This window comes from Drosophila serrata, unplaced genomic scaffold, assembly GCF_035046125.1.
Source record: "Drosophila serrata isolate PLE 108 unplaced genomic scaffold, ASM3504612v1 contig_240, whole genome shotgun sequence".
Taxonomy (NCBI): Eukaryota; Metazoa; Arthropoda; class Insecta; order Diptera; family Drosophilidae; genus Drosophila; species Drosophila serrata.
The window spans coordinates 6,308,769-6,328,850 of NW_028257138.1; the positions used below are offsets into that span (position 1 = coordinate 6,308,769).

A 20,082-nucleotide genomic window follows, 5' to 3' on the forward strand; every position below is an offset into this window, starting at 1 on the left:
CCTCTGCTTATTCTGGAATTTTCAACGCCCATTTAATTTCATTTACAAATCAAACGTCAAATCATTTCACATATCAATGCATTCCATCAGGCTGAAATGTTGTCATTTCCCCATCCGACTTTCCCCTCCCTTCTTAACCACCGCACCGCTTTTCTTTTTTGAGTTTTCTGCCTTTTATCGATATTCAAATATGTCAGGTCTTTCCCTTATTGATTACATTGCCAAACAATTTGGAGACACATTTGGACTTATTGTTGCGCTCATTTTGCGCTTCATTTAACATGTTTTTTTGGGGTCCGGAAAGTGTTTAAATGCCGCGTCCGCCTTGTTCTTCCTTTTATCCTTTTCCTTTTTTTTGTCTTTTTTGAATCCTCCTTCCCCTACGCCATTTAAATATTTTTGCAAAACATGCGTATTTTATTGATTTTCATTTACGCAAAAGTATTCATCAAAATTGGTTTCTGATGTGTTTTTTATGGTCGTGTATTTCTCATAGGACATCTTGTCTTATTTGTGTCATAAAAGACATTCATTTGTGCTTGTCACAATGGGATAAATAAGATAAACAGACAAATAAGAATTTAAGTACATTAAAAAAGTTGAGAAATTAGTTCTTTTTATGGCTAATAACTAAACAAATTTAACTTTGATTTTGACTCTAAATAAAATAATACATTTCCAAGTATCAGGACTTTATTCCACTGTGCTCGTTAGTCGCCTGTTTTCAAGTGCTTTACCTTTTCAGACAAATTAAATGCATTAATAATGCATGAAAGACAGTAAAAAAATATTGATAAAGTCGCGCTCAATTTTCACAGCAGCCTGTGTGCCCGTAACACATTTCCCACAGCTCTTTTGCCCCGAAAAGAAAAGGTGGTCTTAGCACTTCAAATGTGAGCAATCGCACGTGGCATATGCGGCGTATGCGTAATTTTCGCATAATCATGCGGTGTCCCAAGCTATTGAACACACTCGCAGCCACACTCGCAGTCACACACTCACACACAGAGAGAGCAATAAACCTGTCAGGGCGGCATTAAAAGTAAGTCTCTAAATGTTATTTACACACAGACACGGACAATCAGCGGGCAAAGGCAGGAAACAAAAGGACATGCAGTGGAAAGGAGTTTCCCAGAAACAGTGCAGAGAAAGAAAAAAATGAAGATCTACTTATTTTAATTAAAGTAATAGTTAAGTCAGGAAAAATAGAGCAAAAATATCTAGGTTTCCTTAAAAACTAAGTAATTGAATTATTTAATTAAATTAAAATTAAATTATTAATTTATTAGGTAAAATTTTAACTGTTTACAGAAGGGATTAAAATCAAGAGAAATAAAAATGAATACAAAGAATTTTGAAACGCATTAAAGGAGTCATTTCCAACAATATAAAGTATATATATTATTGATCAGCATCAAAATCTGCCATAGGAACGATTAGAAAATATTTCGAAAATAAATTATAACTTTCCTCTGACTCCATCTCTGTTCTCGCGCTCTATCTCTCTCTCTCAGAGACAGATTTTTTCCGGTATGCCTATCTCTCTCTATGTGCCTCTACCAGTGTTGCCAGGTTAGCTTATTATAAGCTAGTTCTAGCATATTTGAAACTAGAAAAGCTTGAAAAATTTCCATCTAGCTTATAGCTTGAAATATAGCTTATTTTAAAATTCATCTAGCATATTTTAGCTTTTTATGTATTTTTGACATCCACGGAATGTTTTTTACGAAAAATATGCTTTATAGCATGAAAATATTGGAGTTTGTTCTTTTTTTCCGATGGTTATGTGCATTTTATGTGATCGTGAACTTATTTCTAATCGAAAGTGTTATCGGAGATCGATTTGTTGGCTGAAGTGTTACCACCAATAATTTTGTTGTGTTGTGAAAATAGGTAAAGCGTGTCCTCAAAATGCCGAAAGTTATATATAAACAGATTTTTCGGGATGCTTGGCTCCAAAACAACGAATTTAAGTGCCAGGAGAAGGAACCAAAGCATATTGTTGCTACTGTAAGTCGACAATATCAGCCAAAATTTTTTAAATCAGGCAGCATGCGGCATCGAAAAAGCACATTTTATCAATGAGATCAGTTGCTGAATCGCAAAAAATAAATTTTCCGGCTAAGTGTTGCAAGACTCAGGATCAGGAAGCAGCGCTTTGTTTGTTCATTGCCGAACACTCGGCGACGAACAACATGAAGGAATTGATGAAATATTAACTAATTTGTTTTAAGTGCTTACTTTAAGAACATATTTTTAAGACTTTCTTTAATAATAACATATTCATATAATATAATAATATATATTATATGTTTCGTGTTTTCTCATATTTGGGTGTAGCTTGTTTTTTCGCATTTTTTAAAAATTGTTTAGCTTATTCTAGCTTATTTTTTTTTTAAATCTAGCTTATATGGGCGCTCATCACCTGGCAACACTGGCCTCTACTGATATTTAGCTCTGCTGCTCTCTAGAGGTATGACTCTATGGCTCTCTCTCTCTCTCTCTCGCTCTAACTTTCTCTGTTCTCTTTACTCGGGGACTATAAATAGAGGCACAGCCGTTGCGCTCCCGTCAGTCTGTGCGTGGCCTTCCCTCTGTTTACATCGATGGTGATAGTGGCAGGAGTGATAGTGATTGCCCTTCGACACCAAATGCCAATACAATACATATTTATGAATAGGATAAAGCCTAACATAATTATAAATTACTCACCAATATTTCTTACCCTAACGATTGTTTCCAAGCTGACACTGACTTTAGAGCCAACTTTTGCTACATTATATTATAATTATTATACATAATATATAATATTAAATTATTATAATTATAAAATAATACCCCTTACAGGGTATATTAATATCATTCAGAAGCTAAAAACGAAGTGAAGGAGTCATTTCCGACCCTATAAATCAAATAAATATATCAGCATTAAAAGCGGAATCAATTTGGATAAGTCTGAACAAAATTAATTTTTTTTTAAATTTTCAAAAATTTTTTATGGGTTACATCGTTACAATGTTCCAAATTTAACAAAAAAGAACTTAATTTTTAAAATTTTAAAAGCCAGATTGCAGATTTGTAAACAATAAAAACAAGCATAGCAAATCATTCCAAATCTAAATTGATGTATTTTTAGCTTAGTTATGATCATTTTAATGACCAAACTTAAAGGGTATACAAAACTTTGGTTTCCGGAAGTTAATTTATTTTTTCTTTCTGATGATATTTAAAACAAAATATTAAGCTAAGTAAAAGTATGAATTTCTATCGGTGTATTAATAATTTCGGCTATTTATTTTGAGAATATTTAAGAAAACTAACTTCTTTCAATAAGAAGATCTATCCTTTGACCCGTTTAAGTAATATTTTCTCTCTGTATCTGGTTCGGTTTAGTTTTTGTGCCGCCTTTCAGGAGATCATAAAAATTAAAATGATTGCCCAAACTTTGGTCGCTGCACGTGTAAAAGTTTTGTCATTATGCTGAGTAGCGCTGTCGTTAATGGGTTTTCATGTGTGTGTGTGTGTGTCTGTGTATGTATAAGCCAGGCCGATTGCCATTGAGCTTTAATTTACATCGAGCAAATTGTCGTCGCACAATTGTATTGCCATAAATCAAAGGTCCCTCGAAATTGTGAGTGAGTGAGTATTTCCAACTATTCTTTATTGTTACTCACTGCTGGGTAAAAGCGTAGTTAACTTAATGAACACGTTCCATTTGTAGACAAAGCCGAGCAGCAAATGAACTTTGTGTTCAAACAATGCAGCGCCGTCAATATAAAGCGGTTCTTTGACATATAAAAGGCAGTAAAGACAAGTTCATTCCTGATATCCCGTGGCGCTGTTAACTCCAGCAAGCTCTGCAGATAACAGAGGCTACTGAGTGAAATGGAACAGCTGTTGTTTGTTATTCCCTGTTAGCGGGACCCATGTCGTGTGAGTGATGTTAACTCAAGCAAGCTCTGCAAATAACAGAGGCTGCTGTTGTTTTGTTATTCCCTGTTAATGTTATTCCCATGTTAGCATAACAGATTTCTTACTACCAAAAAAAAAAAAGGGCTTACAATCACGCAACAAGGCTTAAATTAAGGTTACCCCATTCACATATAAATATATTATATGCCTGCATATTGTTCGTGATTAAATCTAAATATTGTTTAGACTAACTTTTAAATGATTTTACCCAACGCCACCACCAGCAGACCAGCATGTTTATTCTGTTAAATAACAATTTGAAACAATTCCCTCTTGGTTTTGAAATTAAATGTAGCATGATGCCCCAAGTCTTAGCCCAACCATTTCTCATTTCCCGTTTTGCCCCCCGAAAAATGTTCTATTATAATCGAAACTTTTTATCGGCGCACTGCGCACTTGGTGAAAGTTTTTGCATTTCGCACGAGAGCTCGAAATTACTTTTGTCCTGGCGGGGAAATGTCCTGCGGCCACTTGACGCATTAGCGTACTACGAATGCGATACATTTGCGGCTGTGGAAACCTCACAAAATTCCGTAATTGAAACCAGCATGGTTCACTTGGCGATTAGATTCTGTCTTTTTTGTTTTTCTGATCAGATTTTGGGCGGCCAACAAGGCTTACCTGCTTCCACTAATTACGCTAATTATCAATACAATTAGATGGCTAACTTTGCGCTTTTGTTTGAGTCCCTTTCTCTCCTTTGAAGCATTTATTATTCAGAGAAACTCTACTCAAAAGTTTGCAACAATTCGTAGGGTTTATGCGGGTGAGTTTCGATGATTATTTATACTTTTTAATATTAAGTTTATGGTATTTAGCATTATTAGACTCCTTTGATTGCAACTTAAAACTACCTGAACTTTTGATGGCATAAACTTCAATCATCCATCACTTTTGTATTAAGGAACAAACAGCAACCAAAAAGGGAAAAAACTTTTAATGAGCCATCGAACGGAAATTTGTAAATTGAGTTTCTACTTTATGGACTTGAATAACTTGAAAGCTACAAAAAAAAGGAGGCAAAACACTCACATGTACCAGGACGACAACTTACTTAACCCAATATTTCACTTAACGGCCACAAAGCGTTGGATTCAAATGGAAAAGTTGACTCTCCTGACATGATGCAAGTCCCCTGGAATGACTTTTTGACGCTGTGCCTCTGTGCCGTCCAAAATGGGAGTCCCAAAATAACATGGAACCTGGCTGCTCCTGCTCTGTGTCCTGGTCCCACAGAGTAAACACAATTCAATTAACTCGGCGCTAGTTCACTTTTTTGGGGGGGAGGGAAGGCCATTGTTGTGTGAAAAGGCGGAGGCACAAACCACGCTAAAATAACAGAAAACGAAAAGCCGATGATGGCACATGGCCAGAGGCATTTGAAGGAGAAGGTGCACGGAGGAAAACTATCCAAAAAACAAACAGGAAGTAACAAGAAAGGAAGCTAATTTCAGGAACTTGAAATTTCTATACTCTCGATATGAAAATCCTTCATATCTCAAGCAAAAATGCATTAATTTTGAATCGGAAAACTGTTCTGTACTAGTTTTTATTAGGTTTACAAATCTGCATATTGAGTTTAAAATTTTTTAAATTGTATTTTTTTTTTTGTCACATTTTGACAACTTGAAACCCTTAAAAAATGTTTAAATTTTGAAAAAAATAAATTTTACCCGAGCATAGCTAAATCGACTCAGCTTTTGATGCTGATCAAGAATATATATGATTTATGGGGTCGGAAATGCTTCACTGTGTTTTAAGCTTTTGACTGAACTTATTATACCCTTCTTTTAGTAAATATTTATCTATATTTTATATTACAATTTTGTCTATAAATCAAATTTTAAGAAACTCGGAACTAAGCCAAAAATGGATTAATTTCAATTCCGAAAGCTGTTTTATGTTTGTTTTTATTAGGTTAACAAATGTGAATGCTGAGTTTTTAAATTTTATGAATTTAAATTTTTGTCAAATTTTCACTTTGGTAACATGTCAAATTTCATCATAAAATTTTGAAAAAAAAATTTCAAAAAATGTTTTTCTAACAAACATGGTCAGATCGATTCGGCTGTTGATGCTGATCAAGAATATATATGATTTATGGGGTCGGAAATGACTACTTTACAGTTTTACAATCTTTTAAATACCACTCTCTTAGTAAACATTTATCTATATTTTATATGACAAATTTCTCTTTAAATCGAATTTTTAAAATCTCATAATTTAGCCAAATATGCATTAATTTCAATTCGGAAAGCTGTTCTATTTTAGTTTTTGTTAGGTTAACAAATCTGCATACTGCGTTTTGAAATTTAACGAATTAAAATTTTTGTCAAATTTTCACTTTGGTAACATGTCAAATTTCATCATAAAATTTTGAAAAAAAAATTTCATAAAATGTTTTTCTAACAAACATGGTCAGATCGATTCGGCTGTTGATTCTGATCAAGAATATATATGATTTATAGGGTCGGAAATGACTCCTTCACTGCGTTTTAAGCTTTTGACTGAAATAACAATACCCTAGAAATGCATAAAAACATATTACAAGTGCAATATCTGTAATTAAAATACTTTGTTATTCTAAAAATATAATATAATTTTATACCGAAATTCTTTCTTTACTTTCTTTACTTGTAGACTTTATGAAATCCAATTGAAATTGTATTTATTTTCAGAGCTGGTGATGCACTTCCTAGGTGCATGCAACGGGCCACAAAGAGCGTCTCGTTTGCATTATTAAAATTTTCATTTGGCGGCCTCCACTTTATCTCTCCCTCTGTCTCCCGAAACTAAAAGCAACCAGCTAATTGACCTTTGTGAGCCTGAAAGTGGTAAATCTTAAGCTGCTCCAAGTACAAAGTAAAAATTTTTCGACTGGTTAAAGTGTAAAGTTACTCGGCAAAGTACCCTCATCAAGTTGTTCTCCTCGATATAATAACTTTTGTATGCTTAATGAGCTAAATGATGAAAAACTTTGACTTAACCGAGCACAACATTCATTCATCATCTGCAAGAAATTTAAGCAAAAGCGGCAGCTGAAGTGTAAATGTCATTGTCAGCTCCTGTCTCTCTCTAGAAGCGGCCCAAGGGTAGTTCATCCTGTGGCCTTTGGCCTTATCCTGTGTAATCGGAGGGTGTGATAGAGCCATCGATTTGTAAAGTCAAAGAATGCTTCATAGTAATTACTAACTATAATTAATTTACAAACCTTTATTTGAAGATCTTTCTAATTTCAAGTTAATTTCTTGAAAAATAACAAATATTATATCAAATAAGGGGTATACAAATGTTCGCTTCTCCTTTTTGACATCATCGTTACTTGTGTTTCTTATGGCATCTTTTATTGTGCGACACAGCAGTTGGGCAGGAGCAGTCATCTCCAGAATCCTTGGAATGGGGACATCCAAAGGATGCGATGCGTGGCTGTGGCTCCGAGATGGAGAGACGCACGACTGCCGTTGACACTTTGCCAGCTGTGGGAAGGCGGGAAATGCTGGGAAATTGGGGGTTCCCCCGAAAGGGTAAACGGCTGCGGGATTGGTGGAGTGTGACTTTGATTTTTTTTCGTTGGCCAGGACTTACCTTCGAGCAATGGCTTCATTTTCCGCAGTAGCAATGTCACGGCTGGTCGCGGTGCCTTTGCTTTCATTTTCTTTAGTCTTTGCCTTAGTTTTGTTTTCCATTTTCCTTATTTTCACGTCTCCTACGACAGGCAGACATCATCTTTAAAGTGGCAGACAAAGTTTTCCCTCCCTTTTTGGGCTTTTCTTCTTCTCAGACGGAAAAGCCGGACATTGACTAAAAAATAACAACGGAAAATTCCTTTAAATTTAATACATTTTTGTTTTGGGGACCGCCGCCTTGATGGTGTTTTATTTTTAAGGACCATTTGCCGAGTGGGTAGTTTTGGGGTTCCAATATTTTATATAATGTTTCAATTTGCCATCACATAGACACAGATACGATTGTGAAGGGGGGCTGAACTTGTGTGCGTATGATTGATATCAATTTTGCTTTGATGAACGCTCCAAGGAATCGCTCCTGAGTTTATTTATTATACTTTTGGGTCACCCAATCCCATTCCCCGTCCTTCGTTTGGGAATCACATTTTTATACAATTTCCACGCCGCAAATTCGAAAAGCAGAGTTTACTTGAAGCCTCTCTCTGTCTTTGCGGTTTGTGGTTGTTTTGGAGCGAGAGAGAGATGGAGAAGCTGCCCCAAAACTTTGCCTCTATATACTGTAACTACATAGTATATATACATAGTATATACGGAATATGTTTACATCTGCACGTCACACATAAATATATTTAAATCAGTCTGCCTTTTCCCAAGAAGCATTTGCATATCAAAATGTGCCACACATCAGATAGAAACGAGAAATAAAATATTTACATATATGTATTTGGAAAAAAGGAACAAGGACTAGCTGAAACCATTGACACGATTTGGTCAGAGCGACAGCCGAAAATTGATTATTCCATTTATTTTCCAACACGCATTTCTTGTGCCGCCCAGGAATTAGTCATCAATTTCATAGTCATGGGTGCATGTGTGAAAAATGGACCGCCTCTCTGTTGTATTGACTAGTTGATAGGCCAAATAAATAATGAACTGCGGCTGAGAGACTTGGAGTATCCAGCCCAAGCCCTTCTTCATTGATTGCAGATTTATGCCCAAGCAAACGCAAGGATAAAAGATCAAGGAAGGTCTTGTATAAAGATTTTGAGATCAAGATCTATGCTGTGATTCCCAAGTAATAACTACAACCTTATAGAACCTCTTTGGAATATTATCCATTCATAGAAAAAAGAAGGATCGTTTGTATTAATTTAAATATTGAAAAACAAACTCGAGTGTAAAACGTTTTATTTGTAAATACTGAAATAAAAGCATACATTTCAAAATTTCCAGTAAATATGCACAAGTTGTAATGTCAAATTATTAATTACAGTCGTATTGAGGTGATTTCAATTGAGTAAATGAGAAAATCAAACTTAAAAACTTCGTTTTACATTTAAATAAAAATATTTGAGGGTATTCAATTTCTATTACATTGAAAATAACATGGCGACATCATCCATGCGACAATATGTCCTGGAGGAACTGGTATACGGGAACCCTGATGTGCTGGATATACTGGATAAAATGAATATGGATGTGCTTGTGGTGCCTGATCCGAAAGTGGAACCGGCTGATGACCAAGTTGTATACGACGCGGAGCCGGCTGTGTTGCAACACCCTGTTGGGCTGAACGTGGACCCTGTTGCGCTGGACGTGGACCCTGTGTTGCCACACCCTGTTGTGCTGAACGTGGACCCTGTTGCGCTGGACGTGGAGCCGGCTGTGTTGCAACACCCTGTTGTGCTGAACGTGGACCCTGTTGTTCTGAACGTGTACCCTGTTGCATTTGACGTGAACCTGGAAGAGCTGCCTGCTGACGTTGACCCGATAGTGCTGCTGCTGCAGACTGTTGCACTGGCGGTCGTGGAGCTAGTTGTACTGGAATAAAGTGCTGCTGCTGACGTTGCCCCGATTGTCCTGCTCGAGCCGGTTGCACTGGACGTGGTGCCAGCTGCTGGGAAGAAGCTGGACGCATTGGCTGAAGTGGACCAAGCTGTCCAGCTACCTGCAAGGCATGGGACGTCTGCGCCTGTTGCTGTCGAACCCGCAAAGTGCGAACGCCATAGATGAATCGTGTTTCCTCGGACCGAACCACTCGCTTGCAGTATGGGCACTCAGAATTGCGCGCCAAGTAATCTCGAATGCATTTCTTTCCAAAGAGATGACCACAAGAAATCGAGACAATGCGGTGGTCGCCCTCGCCCTCCCACGGCGTCAGGCAGATGGCACATGTGTTCTCCTCGTTGATCTGCTCGAGCTTTCCGGCCAAATCGTGCACCTCGTCTTGAAAACCTTGGCACTGTTGCATTAGGTCATCGATCTGCTTTGTCATCTCTTGCACCTGAACTTTATTTTCCTCCTTGGCGCAATTCACTACGGACAGCTGCGACTGTTCGTGCTCTAGGAGTTGCTGGCGCAGAGCCTCGGTCTTGGATATCTCCTGCTGAAGCTGCTGCAGCAAAGAATCCATTTCAGTGATCACCTCTTGATCCTTCATGACGAACTGCTGCGGCTGATCGGGCTCAAGCAATTCCCGCTGCAGTGCCTCGCCCTTAGACATTTCCGTCTGGAGCTGCTGTAGCAAGGAGTCCCTCTCGGCGGTCAGATCTTGTATCTTCGTGACGAACTGCTCTGTCTCTTTGTACTCTATTAATTGCTGGCGGAGGGCCTCGGCCTTCGACATCTTCTCCATCTGCTGTAGCAAGGAATCAATCTCGGTGATCAGCTCTTGGTTGTGCTTGCTAACCACATCGAGTTCTGCTTTAAGTTGATTCTTGCTTATGAATTTGGGATTATTTTTCTCACGTTCCTCTTCAACTTCTTTGGGAATGCTGGATTTTGCAGATTGTGGAACTGCTGGTTTCGGTAGCTCCTCCATTTCTTTTGGTTTCGTGTCAACAAATAATTAGGAAATATAAAATGTGAAGAAAAATCTTATACACGTGACAAGTCACAGTTCCAGTGCTGGAAAAGAAAGGAACAAGTATTGCATACATTTAGTAGTTTTTGTAATACGATAATTGCGATAATTTTCCCATCGAGTAAGACACTGAAAAAAATATCTGAATATCGATATGTTTAAAGTTTAAAAGATGGCGGGAATTTGTAGCGCTTGGCGCAAAAAATTACTTATTTGTGAATGTCTTATTGGCATATTTTCTTTTAAACGCGGGCAGAGGGCACAAGCTTCTCGATTTCCATCTTCTACACTATAGACTTCTGTGACTGTTCCATCACGAGCTTTTTGATTCTTTTGATTTGATTCTTCTCGACAAGCTTCTGTGAAGGTACGTGTTCAAGCAATTGCCGGCTTAATGCCTCGCTCTTGAAGAGCAATTCTTGATTTTGCTTCATTAGCTCGTCAATGCTGGGTTTCGCTGAAACCGTTGGAACATCAGGTTTAGTTTCCAGCTTGATTTACTTTGGATTATCGTTAGCCATTTCCAAGAAGTTTGATTCTAAGCACAAGTTGAAGGGAAAATTAAGCCCACGTGGTTTTAGGTGACGCCGACAACCAGTGTTGATAAAGTGATAGAATTCGCAGTTTTTCATTTGTTAATCGATTGTCCAAATAGCTAGTTATAGTTATTCAAATTCTCCATTTTATATTATTATATATTATATATATATTTATTTAACAAGCATTCCGCATATATTTAGGATATATGTATTCCCACCTTTTAGGGTTGTAAATAATATTAGTTAGTCTGGTAACTTTACAGTCTCTGTAGTGTTGGATAACGATTTATTAAAGCGTCGCTTTGATTTTAACTTGCCAATTTGACGCCGTGTTTCCCGCGATTTCTGTTACAATAATGTCGGAAGACCGTAGAGTTAGGCTTGGAAGCCTGCGTGGGCCAGACCCGATCGATCAGTTCCTGGAGGAGCATTTCCTATACAGGAAGCACACGGTTACAGACGCCACCAGTCTGTTCCGCGTGGTCTCCGAGCAATTGTACGACACCCAGATGCTGCATTACGAGATCCGGATGGAGTGCGTTCGCTTCATGTTCCGCAAGAGACGCCTCTTCGAGCGGCATGTGCGCGGCAACTTCGACGAGTATCTGTTTCGTATGGAGAGGTCGCATACCAGGGGTACGATGCTGGAGCTGCGCGCCATGTGTTTGCTGTATGGCCGCAACGTGGTCATGTACGAGGGCTTCCAACTCGGCGAAACGCTCACCATCGGAGACAACAGTTACCATCGTGATGTCCTAAGGATTTTCAATGATCGCAATGGGCACTTTGACACTGTGTTCACCATGCCACAGATCACCATGGCCGCCATTTGCCAGGCCATTGCCTTTAAGCTCCTCTATCGGCAGCTCTTCCGTCTGCCGGATGTCAGTCTGGCGGTGGAGGCGATGCTGTATCCAAACACCTTCGACTCGGGAATCCAATTCGAAATGGATGCTGGGAAGAACGTTATCGGTATTCTGTGTCCCAATGGCAAGACTTTCAAGCTAGACCGTCCGGAGAACACTCGCTGCCTCCTGACCGATTACAAGACCTGCGCCTACCACAATCGTGGGTCCAAGGCCCCATTGCCAGTATCGTGCGTGCGGCAGTTTCTCGCTGACGGGAACAGTCCCTTTACTTATTCAGTCTCTAAATCCCTGGATCCGTACACCTATCGCAATGTGGAGCTGCATTGCCTGAATGCCGCTCGCCGAGTGGCCAGAAATCTAAACATCTACATGGGCGATTACAATTTCAAAGTGGGAGCCAAGTGCCAGGTGGCTTTGGACCCGAAGCAGCCGCAAAAGATGTCCATATGTTACATCCAGCGCATCAAGTGGGACAGGACCTCGACCATAGTTTTCTCCCAGGAGAAGGCAGACTTCCTGACCATACCCTATGCAGCGCTGCATCCAGTGCCGCTGTCAGAGTTCAAGCCTTGGGATCCTCCGTTCAGGTCTAGGCGTACCACCCGTCAGTTTCACAAGCAGCGCCCAAGAAGGGTTCGCATGGGGCAGCGGCTTCCGGCTTCGCAATCAGGATTAACTTTGCACTCGCAGGGTGAAAAGGTAATTCTACCTTTTCCTCTTGCGACAGGCCAGACCAACAATGCGCCATCATCAAACCAAGAGAATCAATCAACTGCACCGGCGCCTATGCCAGTGCCCCAACCTTCTTTGCACGTTCCTCGACCACCTTTGCAGATTCTCCAACCGCCGATGTACATTTCCCGACCGCCAATGTTCGTTTCCCGACCGCCGTTGGCCACCGTTCGTTACCAACTTGTCTACACAACGCAGCAGCCAGCAATTGGATCACAACAATTTATGCCAGGACAATTTCCGCTTCAGCCTCAGATAATTCGTCCTCCAGGGAATTTCTACGTCATGCCATCACCACATGCTCCAGTGACTGCTCCAATGCCGATGCCTTATGCCGACAACAGTGCCCCTATGGGCACCCAGACTATCAATCCCTTCCAGCCACTTACCTACTAGCTGGGATGTAAGACTTCCAAAGAAATTTTAGAAAAGAACAAAGCATGAATTTTTGTTTGAGTTAAAAAAGATCATACAATTTTTTTTCTATTTTTTATGAGCAGAGAAAAGGAGTATTACTCTGAACTTTGTCTTTTTTTTATATATTTTTTGTATGTTTTGATCTTTAATTTTTTAGTGTATTAAGACAAAAAGAATATATGAAGTTTCTACCGCACAAAGTTAAATTTTCAATTCCTTAAGCTGGAAAAAGCTATAAAGGGGACAACATAGATTTTCTTTTTCGTTCTAAATCCTTTTTTATTTTGTAAAAATTCATATTTTCAAATGCACAATAGAATATATCTTCATTTATATGAATTAAAATATAAAGCTATTGCAAACGTTGTACGTTTTTTGTAAAACCAGAATTGGCTTAGCTCAATTCATCGCCGGATGTGGCCTCCACGGCAAGTCTCGCATCCCCGGACAATCGACACTGCAGATTCTTATTGATATTGTCCACCATGTCGAAGGCATCGATGATCATCTGAGCTTCGCTCTGAGCCTTCTCGCTCATCTGCTCCAGACTGCGGCGCAGTTCCCTGTGCTCCCCGGTGGCATCCCGCTGCTCGGCCTTCTGGTACAAACTGGTGCGGGAAAAGAGAGCGGTTGTATTGTTGTTGCCCTGCTCGAGGTGCTTCTCCAATTCGTCGGGCGGTGGAAAGTCCATGTCCAGGGCAAAACGTCGCAGCTCCTCAAACTTGGCTTCCTGTGCTTCCTTGTCCCTGCCATAGCTGATGACCACCGCCTGGAGAATGATATCACTGCCGGGTAGTTGAATGTACGCAATAACGTCCTTGAAGAGGTTCTCCTGACGCCACACCGTATGTCTATACTGCACCACCTGGTAGACGACCACCTCTGGCTCTGGACTGTATTGCAAAAGCATCCATGTGTCATCGGTCAATGTGGGCTCATCCTCGACCTCCAAGTGTTCATCGAAGGCATGATCAAAGCTCCGGGCTTTCAGGTGCAGCAAGATTTTCTCCATGTAATGTCGCTGATCGTAGGCATAGAGGACGTGCGCAATGCATCCAGGACCCAGGCTGACCAATGGTGTGCCCTTAAGCTCTGGCTTGGCGCTCATCCACATCACACTGTCCGGGGAGACGAGCTTCTGGACGAGACGCTCGCCCGATTCCTCGTTTTCGGTATACTGAACCAGAAGTTGCCTGGCATTGGCATTCTCCCGCTGCTCCTTGCTCATGGACAACAAGGCGGCGTCCACGAGACGCCGCTCATCGGCCGCGAGTATGAGCTTAGCCTCCAGCACCATACCATTCACCCGGAACTCCACAAAGCGGGTCATGTACTTGTCCGATACGTCCGTTTCCAGAAGCTCCATTGAGTGTAGCACACAGAGTCGGGGCTGGCCATTGGGCTTGCCATTCTTCATGGATCCATCGTCGACCTCGGCCAGGAACCAGGATAGGCGAGTGGCAGCTATTGGGGCGTTGGCATTGGCCACAGCACCACTGGTGGCGGAGTCATCCAGGCCACTGTCGTTGCTAATATTGCTCATGCTGGTGGCTAGTTACTGAACTTAATTTTCGCAAATGAATTGTTATAAATTTTATAAATTTATGTATTATCTTGGTAACTATCTGGTGTTGTTTACTGTGCTGCTCGTGATGAATTGATGGCTACTCCAGCGTTGCAAGTTCTTTTAAAGGTGAAAAAGGGATGAGAAGTTGGTGTACTTTACCCGCTTTACCTGGCAATTATTTGGCGCAGCTGGTCAGGATTATTCTAATTGCTTACTTATTACCTGCAAGTCCGCGGATTTTCCCAATTCGCAGCTGCTTGGAAATGGGCAATAAATACAAAGTCCAAAAGGACATCTGTTGCAATATTGCAAATTTTATTTACTTACCTGCTTGGCAAGAAACATCCCAAGAATTAATATCTAAAATATGCATTCGAGTCCCAATTTTATTCTGTATTATAAAATGTCCATTGCTAGAAGTTTTCATATAAAATTGCACTTCTAGGTTTAAGATATTTATAAAAGATATGTATATAAGAGAATGCAATCTTATCCTTTAGATAGCGTTGTCTTTGTGAGCTTAGAGCTAGTTATTGCCTGGGTTTTTCTGGAACTCAATCCCTATTGCTATCATCAATATCCAGACCAGAAAGTAAACGAAGGAAATGCCTGGACGCCTCCCCCAGTTCACTCAAATCCATCTGTGAGCCGGTAGATCCGCCTGGCATATCGTGAACACTACCCAAGAAAATCAAGCTATCGGTGACAGCTCCACGGCCAATAAGGCCAGTTTTATCGTTAACTCTTGATAATTCCGTTCCAACGAGACTCTGATCCGATGACTTCTTGGCCGTTTTGAGGGCAGTGGTTATAGATAAGAAGCGTTCGGCCTCCCCAAACGGAAGTCCCAGCACTCGAGTGAAAAATTCCATGGCCCTTGCTTTATCCCTGTGAGCCTCACCACCCGGCTCCCTCTGTGGTACTATGGCATCGAGAGGACAATCCCTGGCATCGTCCGCTCTTTGTTTGTTCAATTCACAGAATGTGGGGATATCCTCGAACAATCTCAAGCCTATGGCTTCATTTATCGCCGCTCCATTGGCCAGCAAGCAGCCCAGCACATGACCTGTTGCCCTCTCCCGGACACTTATGTGATAGACATTACATCCCCGTCGCATTATGGTTAGGACCACATCTCGGAACGGTCTGGAGCCAATAAGGTTCCTCATTTCGTCGACCAAGCTGTCAAGAACGGGTAGGTTACCATTGTCACTGCACAATTGGCAGCCACAGGATGACCCTTGCAGATCCTTGGAAATGTACTCAACTCTGCAAGGTTTCTCATTTTGTTCATCCGGTTTCTTCTGATCCCCCTTCAGAACCGTATTGCTAACCGATATGGTCATCCTTTTGAGCTTATCCGCATTCGGTACTCCACACGATTCAAGATTTTTTGTCTTGGTAAATAGGTTGATCAGTTCAGCACACAAACGCTCGAATGAGTAGCGCTCCCCTTCAGCTTTCTGAGCCAGCGGCTGCGGGTTCTGTCCACACTCTGTCTTTGGCTTTGCAAAATAGTTGATAAACTGATCCATTAAAGACTCGTAGACTTCCTTTTGCAAACATTGATGGGAGTCACAGAGCTTTAGAGCATTATTCTTAGCCAATCTAGAGACTGAGGAGATCTTCATTGTATTTGAAACATCATCTTTCGATTTGCTGGTCACTAGATCAACGCTTTCCTCCATTATGTTTGAGTTCTTTGATTCTGGTTCCTCCAGACCAATTTCAGTCTCTGGTTCGGGTTTTTTCGAACATTGTTCCAAGCCAAGTGATTTGTTTTTCTTGGAATTATTTGGATTAGAATTCAATCCTGGACTCCCTGTCCTCACAAACATATGATTAAATTGCTGCATTAAAATGTCGGATTTTTCCAGGCATTGAATACACATTTTTCGGGCATCTTGGCAATTATTCTTCACAGGGCAAATGGTAATTGGCTTTTGTGTCTCCTTTTTGGAACATGCGTTTGCATCTGGTTTAATGAATATATCTATGAATTCCTTCTTTAAAGCTTGGCAATCGGGATAGCCATCATTAGCACAAGAGGGATTGCAAGGTAAATCCCTAGATGGCTGGTTAACAGAGCAAGCCGAGGATTTGTTCGACTTCATGGAGTCTGGAACGCTGCAATTGGAATCATTTTCTCCGCATTTTTGGGTGGATTGATCCGCCATACTTTTCGTTTTGCTTGGTGTTGGGCAAGGTGGTGCTGGACAAGGTGGTGGTGGACAAGGTGGTGGTGGTGGTTTGCATGTCATCATGGCGAATTGCAGGTTCTTGAGAGAGCGCTCCTGTTGTTTTAGCTTTTTTTCCAATTCACAAACCCGTTGAAGTATTTCGGGAAGTCGAGAGCACGGAAAAGAAGCAGAAGGCTTCATTTCTGGTGAGAGTTTTTCATCAGATTGATTCGGCTTGCCTAAGCTCTCACCTTCCGTTTTTGACCCCTCTTCTGGTGGGACTTGTTCCCCATTTTGATATTGCTTATTTTGGTTTGGTGGCTCAAAAGCAACTGCTGCTTGCCTCCTAGTTGATTTCTGTTGGCCTCCTCTTGATGACTTGTTGTCCCTCCCTTGTTGACTTTTGGCTGGTTGCCCTCTATTTGGTTGGGTTCTTGCTATTTGACCTCTTTGTGGTTGACTCCTTGTTGGTTGGCTTCTTGTTAGTTGACCTCTCTGTTGTTGTGGGGCTCCTTGTGGCGGATTTTTTGGTAGTTGGTTTTTAGCCCCCGATAAACTTGAATGGCTCCTATCAACTAAAACAAGAGGATTCCATTTTTGCGACAGTTTTTCACAAATTGACTCTGCTTCTGATTGTTCGCCTTCCTGATCTACTATATTACCAGGTGGTTGAAATCTTTTGCTAACATTGCTATATTGTACTTGTATGAAGGCTCTACTTGAATCAGCCAATTCCGATAATGATATTTGAGTGCCTGTATCTTTCCGATCTGGATTAGGTTGCATAGGAGTCTCTGGCCCGGTTTCATTTTTGATTGTCGTTTCATCGTCCTCCGTTTGAGTGGCCACTTCGGTGGTGGAAACGTTTTGGGTGACGGAGTCCCACTGGCAGCCGCATGGTGAAGATCCACCCGCAGGTATGCGTTCTATATCCGACCCGCTGGACGAAACATCTGTAAAATAAAGGGTAGTCATAAAGGGATTAATAGAGGTAGTTTCTTCATCAACTACCTGGGACAGTTTTCGGGTATATAAGACAGGGACCTATTAGTAACTTTTCAGTTTACAATTAGCCAGCAAGCAGAACTATGGTGAGTCAGAAGATTGCGTACTGCAAATTAGCTAGGAATAATATGACACAAATATTCTCTATAGATCAATCGCCGCCAACGTCTAGAGTTTGCCCTAACCCTCCTGCCCTACGATCCGGAGACAGTGCAACTATCCGAGGCTCAAAAGCAGGTGGTGGAAATCATTGCCCGTCTTCGCACAGACGATTCCTTTACGGAGGAGGAAAGCGATGGCGATGGCAAGACGCTGCAGCAACAGCAAGAAGATGCCGACGCCTTTGCGGATCGTGCCATGCGTCAGATCGAGTTGACGGACAATGGGAAGTTGAGCACTCTGGAAACTCTGACCCAGGCTGCTGAGAAGTTGCTCGAATCCCAGAGATGTAACGCTGAGCGGGATGAGGAGGAGGAGGAGGATCAAGACTATGATGACTTTGTGAGGGACGTGGAGACAACGCAGCTTATGAAGTGCACCATACAAGCGGTGAATGAGGCACGGATGAAGCTGATGCAGCAATGGGAGCGCTGTAAGCGAAAGGCTCTAGATCTCCTCACTATTGAGATTGAAAAAGTACAGGAAATGGACCAAGATCAGGATCAAAATCAAGAGCAAACTTCGTCACGCTTTGAGATGTTCCGCGAGGGAACCGAGGAGCACAATACCTCCACGCCCAAAACCAATGACGAGGACCATACCATCGATGACGATGACGAGGAATATGTGCCAGATGGCGAGGAGGAATCGTCAGCCGGGAATAAAAGAAAACGCAGCAAGAAGCCGGTGACCTCCACGCCGAATGCCAAGCGTCCGTGTCCCGGCTTCGAGTTCGACCAGGACAGTAGATCGCCGATGGTAATGATCGGTCCGAATGGCACCAAGATATTACGCAGCAGTCTCAGTGCCATCAATTGGGATATGACCGGGCCCTCGATCACCCGCAAGCTGCTGTGCGAGATCTTTGACCGGGACACCCTGGCACATCACACGCTCTCCGGTAAGCCGTCGCCGGCCTTCAAGGACTGCGCTCGACCCAGCAAGCAGCAGCTGGATCCGCTCAAGGTGGCCGATCTGGTCTATCTGATGACCAACAGCATGGACATGACGCCCAGGGAGGTGCGCACAGCAATCACCACAAAGTGTGCCGATGAGAACAAGATGCTCCGCTCCAAGCTTCAGCGTTGTCAGCGGAAGAAAAAGTAGATTCCATCCGAGATTCCATTCGAAATCCTTCCACTTTGATTCCTATTGGTACTTCCACATACAAACATACATTTCTTATAGTAAACTAAGTTCCGGCTCAGCCGAAATAGCCAGTGTATCGATAAAAAAATAAATAAATAAAATGACTCATTTTCTTACCCACAATTTGACTGGCTTTCGGTGTGCAGGCCAGGGAATCCCCACTTTTTCCCTTTTTAAGCCAGTCCTTGCGACTGGAAGAGATTAAAAGTCACAAATGTGGAACAACTAATTAGACTCAATCTTACCATCCACCAAATAAAAGAATTCGAATTTTATAAAGCTTTTTCTGCTTAATTCGCTGTTCTGCCAAACTCCTATCGGTGCTCATGATGCAATAAATAAAAATTTCCGAATAATTTTGACGGAATTTTGATTGGGTTTCCCCAATTTAAAAAATGTCAAGACTGTTGAATAAACATATGTAGTTTTTAATTTTTGTTGTTTACAAAACTCAATGGCAGTTTAGTCAAGGAAAAACATTTTTACAACACGCACAAAAAATATTATCGATAAATACTTAAAGCAGACGCGTTCGATATACATGATTTTATCTGGTGCCCAAATGTACGACAGAAATGTATTTAATTGAAATAATGATGTAAATGCAATATCAAACCCAAAGGTACGACAGAAATGTATTTAACAGAAAGAATGATGTAAATGAAATATCAAACATCTTGGACAGCATTTCCAGCCGAGTTGATTTAGCAATGTTCGTCTGTCTCTTTGAAACATCAGAGCTCAAAAACTGCGAAAAGTCGTAATATTTCTCCTAATTTAGCTATATCAATGTTGCTTTTATTTTTACCCAAAATAATGTAGGTGCCAGGTATCTCGCATTCAATTGTAATTTTCCTTTTTATACCCTTGCAGGGTATTATAATTTCAGTCAGAAGTTTGCAACGCAGTGAAGGAGGCACCTCCGACCATATAAAGTATATATA

General features: G+C 41.1%; 6 protein-coding genes across 6 annotated transcripts in view; 3 read left to right on the top strand and 3 right to left on the bottom strand.

Annotated features, from left to right (window-relative positions):
* Positions 1 to 20,082, top strand: part of dcma (syntaxin-like domain-containing protein decima) — a 152,668-nt gene that overhangs the window by 91,079 nt on the left and 41,507 nt on the right. The gene's annotated exons all lie outside the window — the stretch shown is intronic.
* LOC147644009 (uncharacterized) lies at positions 8,865 to 10,534 on the bottom strand. The gene has a single exon (XM_086831512.1). The coding sequence runs from the start codon at positions 10,477 to 10,479 to the stop codon at positions 9,019 to 9,021; it is 1,461 nt and encodes a 486-aa protein (XP_086687638.1). The 5' UTR covers positions 10,480 to 10,534; the 3' UTR covers positions 8,865 to 9,018.
* Positions 11,333 to 13,337, top strand: LOC110179175 (OTU domain-containing protein CG3251). The gene has a single exon (XM_020946576.2). It carries the CDS (start codon positions 11,417 to 11,419, stop codon positions 13,055 to 13,057), a length of 1,641 nt encoding a protein of 546 aa, XP_020802235.2. The 5' UTR covers positions 11,333 to 11,416; the 3' UTR covers positions 13,058 to 13,337.
* Elba3 (Early boundary activity 3) lies at positions 13,313 to 14,683 on the bottom strand. Its single transcript, XM_020946570.2, has one exon. It carries the CDS (start codon positions 14,619 to 14,621, stop codon positions 13,473 to 13,475), a length of 1,149 nt encoding a protein of 382 aa, XP_020802229.2. The 5' UTR covers positions 14,622 to 14,683; the 3' UTR covers positions 13,313 to 13,472.
* Positions 15,014 to 19,639, bottom strand: LOC147644010 (uncharacterized). Its single transcript, XM_086831510.1, is given in 4 exon segments — positions 15,014 to 15,269; positions 15,272 to 17,778; positions 19,256 to 19,329; positions 19,384 to 19,639. Coding segments are annotated over 4 exon segments (2,715 nt in total). The 5' UTR covers positions 19,467 to 19,639; the 3' UTR covers positions 15,014 to 15,218.
* Positions 17,984 to 19,096, top strand: Elba1 (Early boundary activity 1; the record flags this gene model as incomplete). Its single annotated transcript, XM_020946573.2, has 1 exon — positions 17,984 to 19,096. A coding segment is annotated over one exon (1,113 nt), but the record flags the coding sequence as incomplete, so codon positions are not given.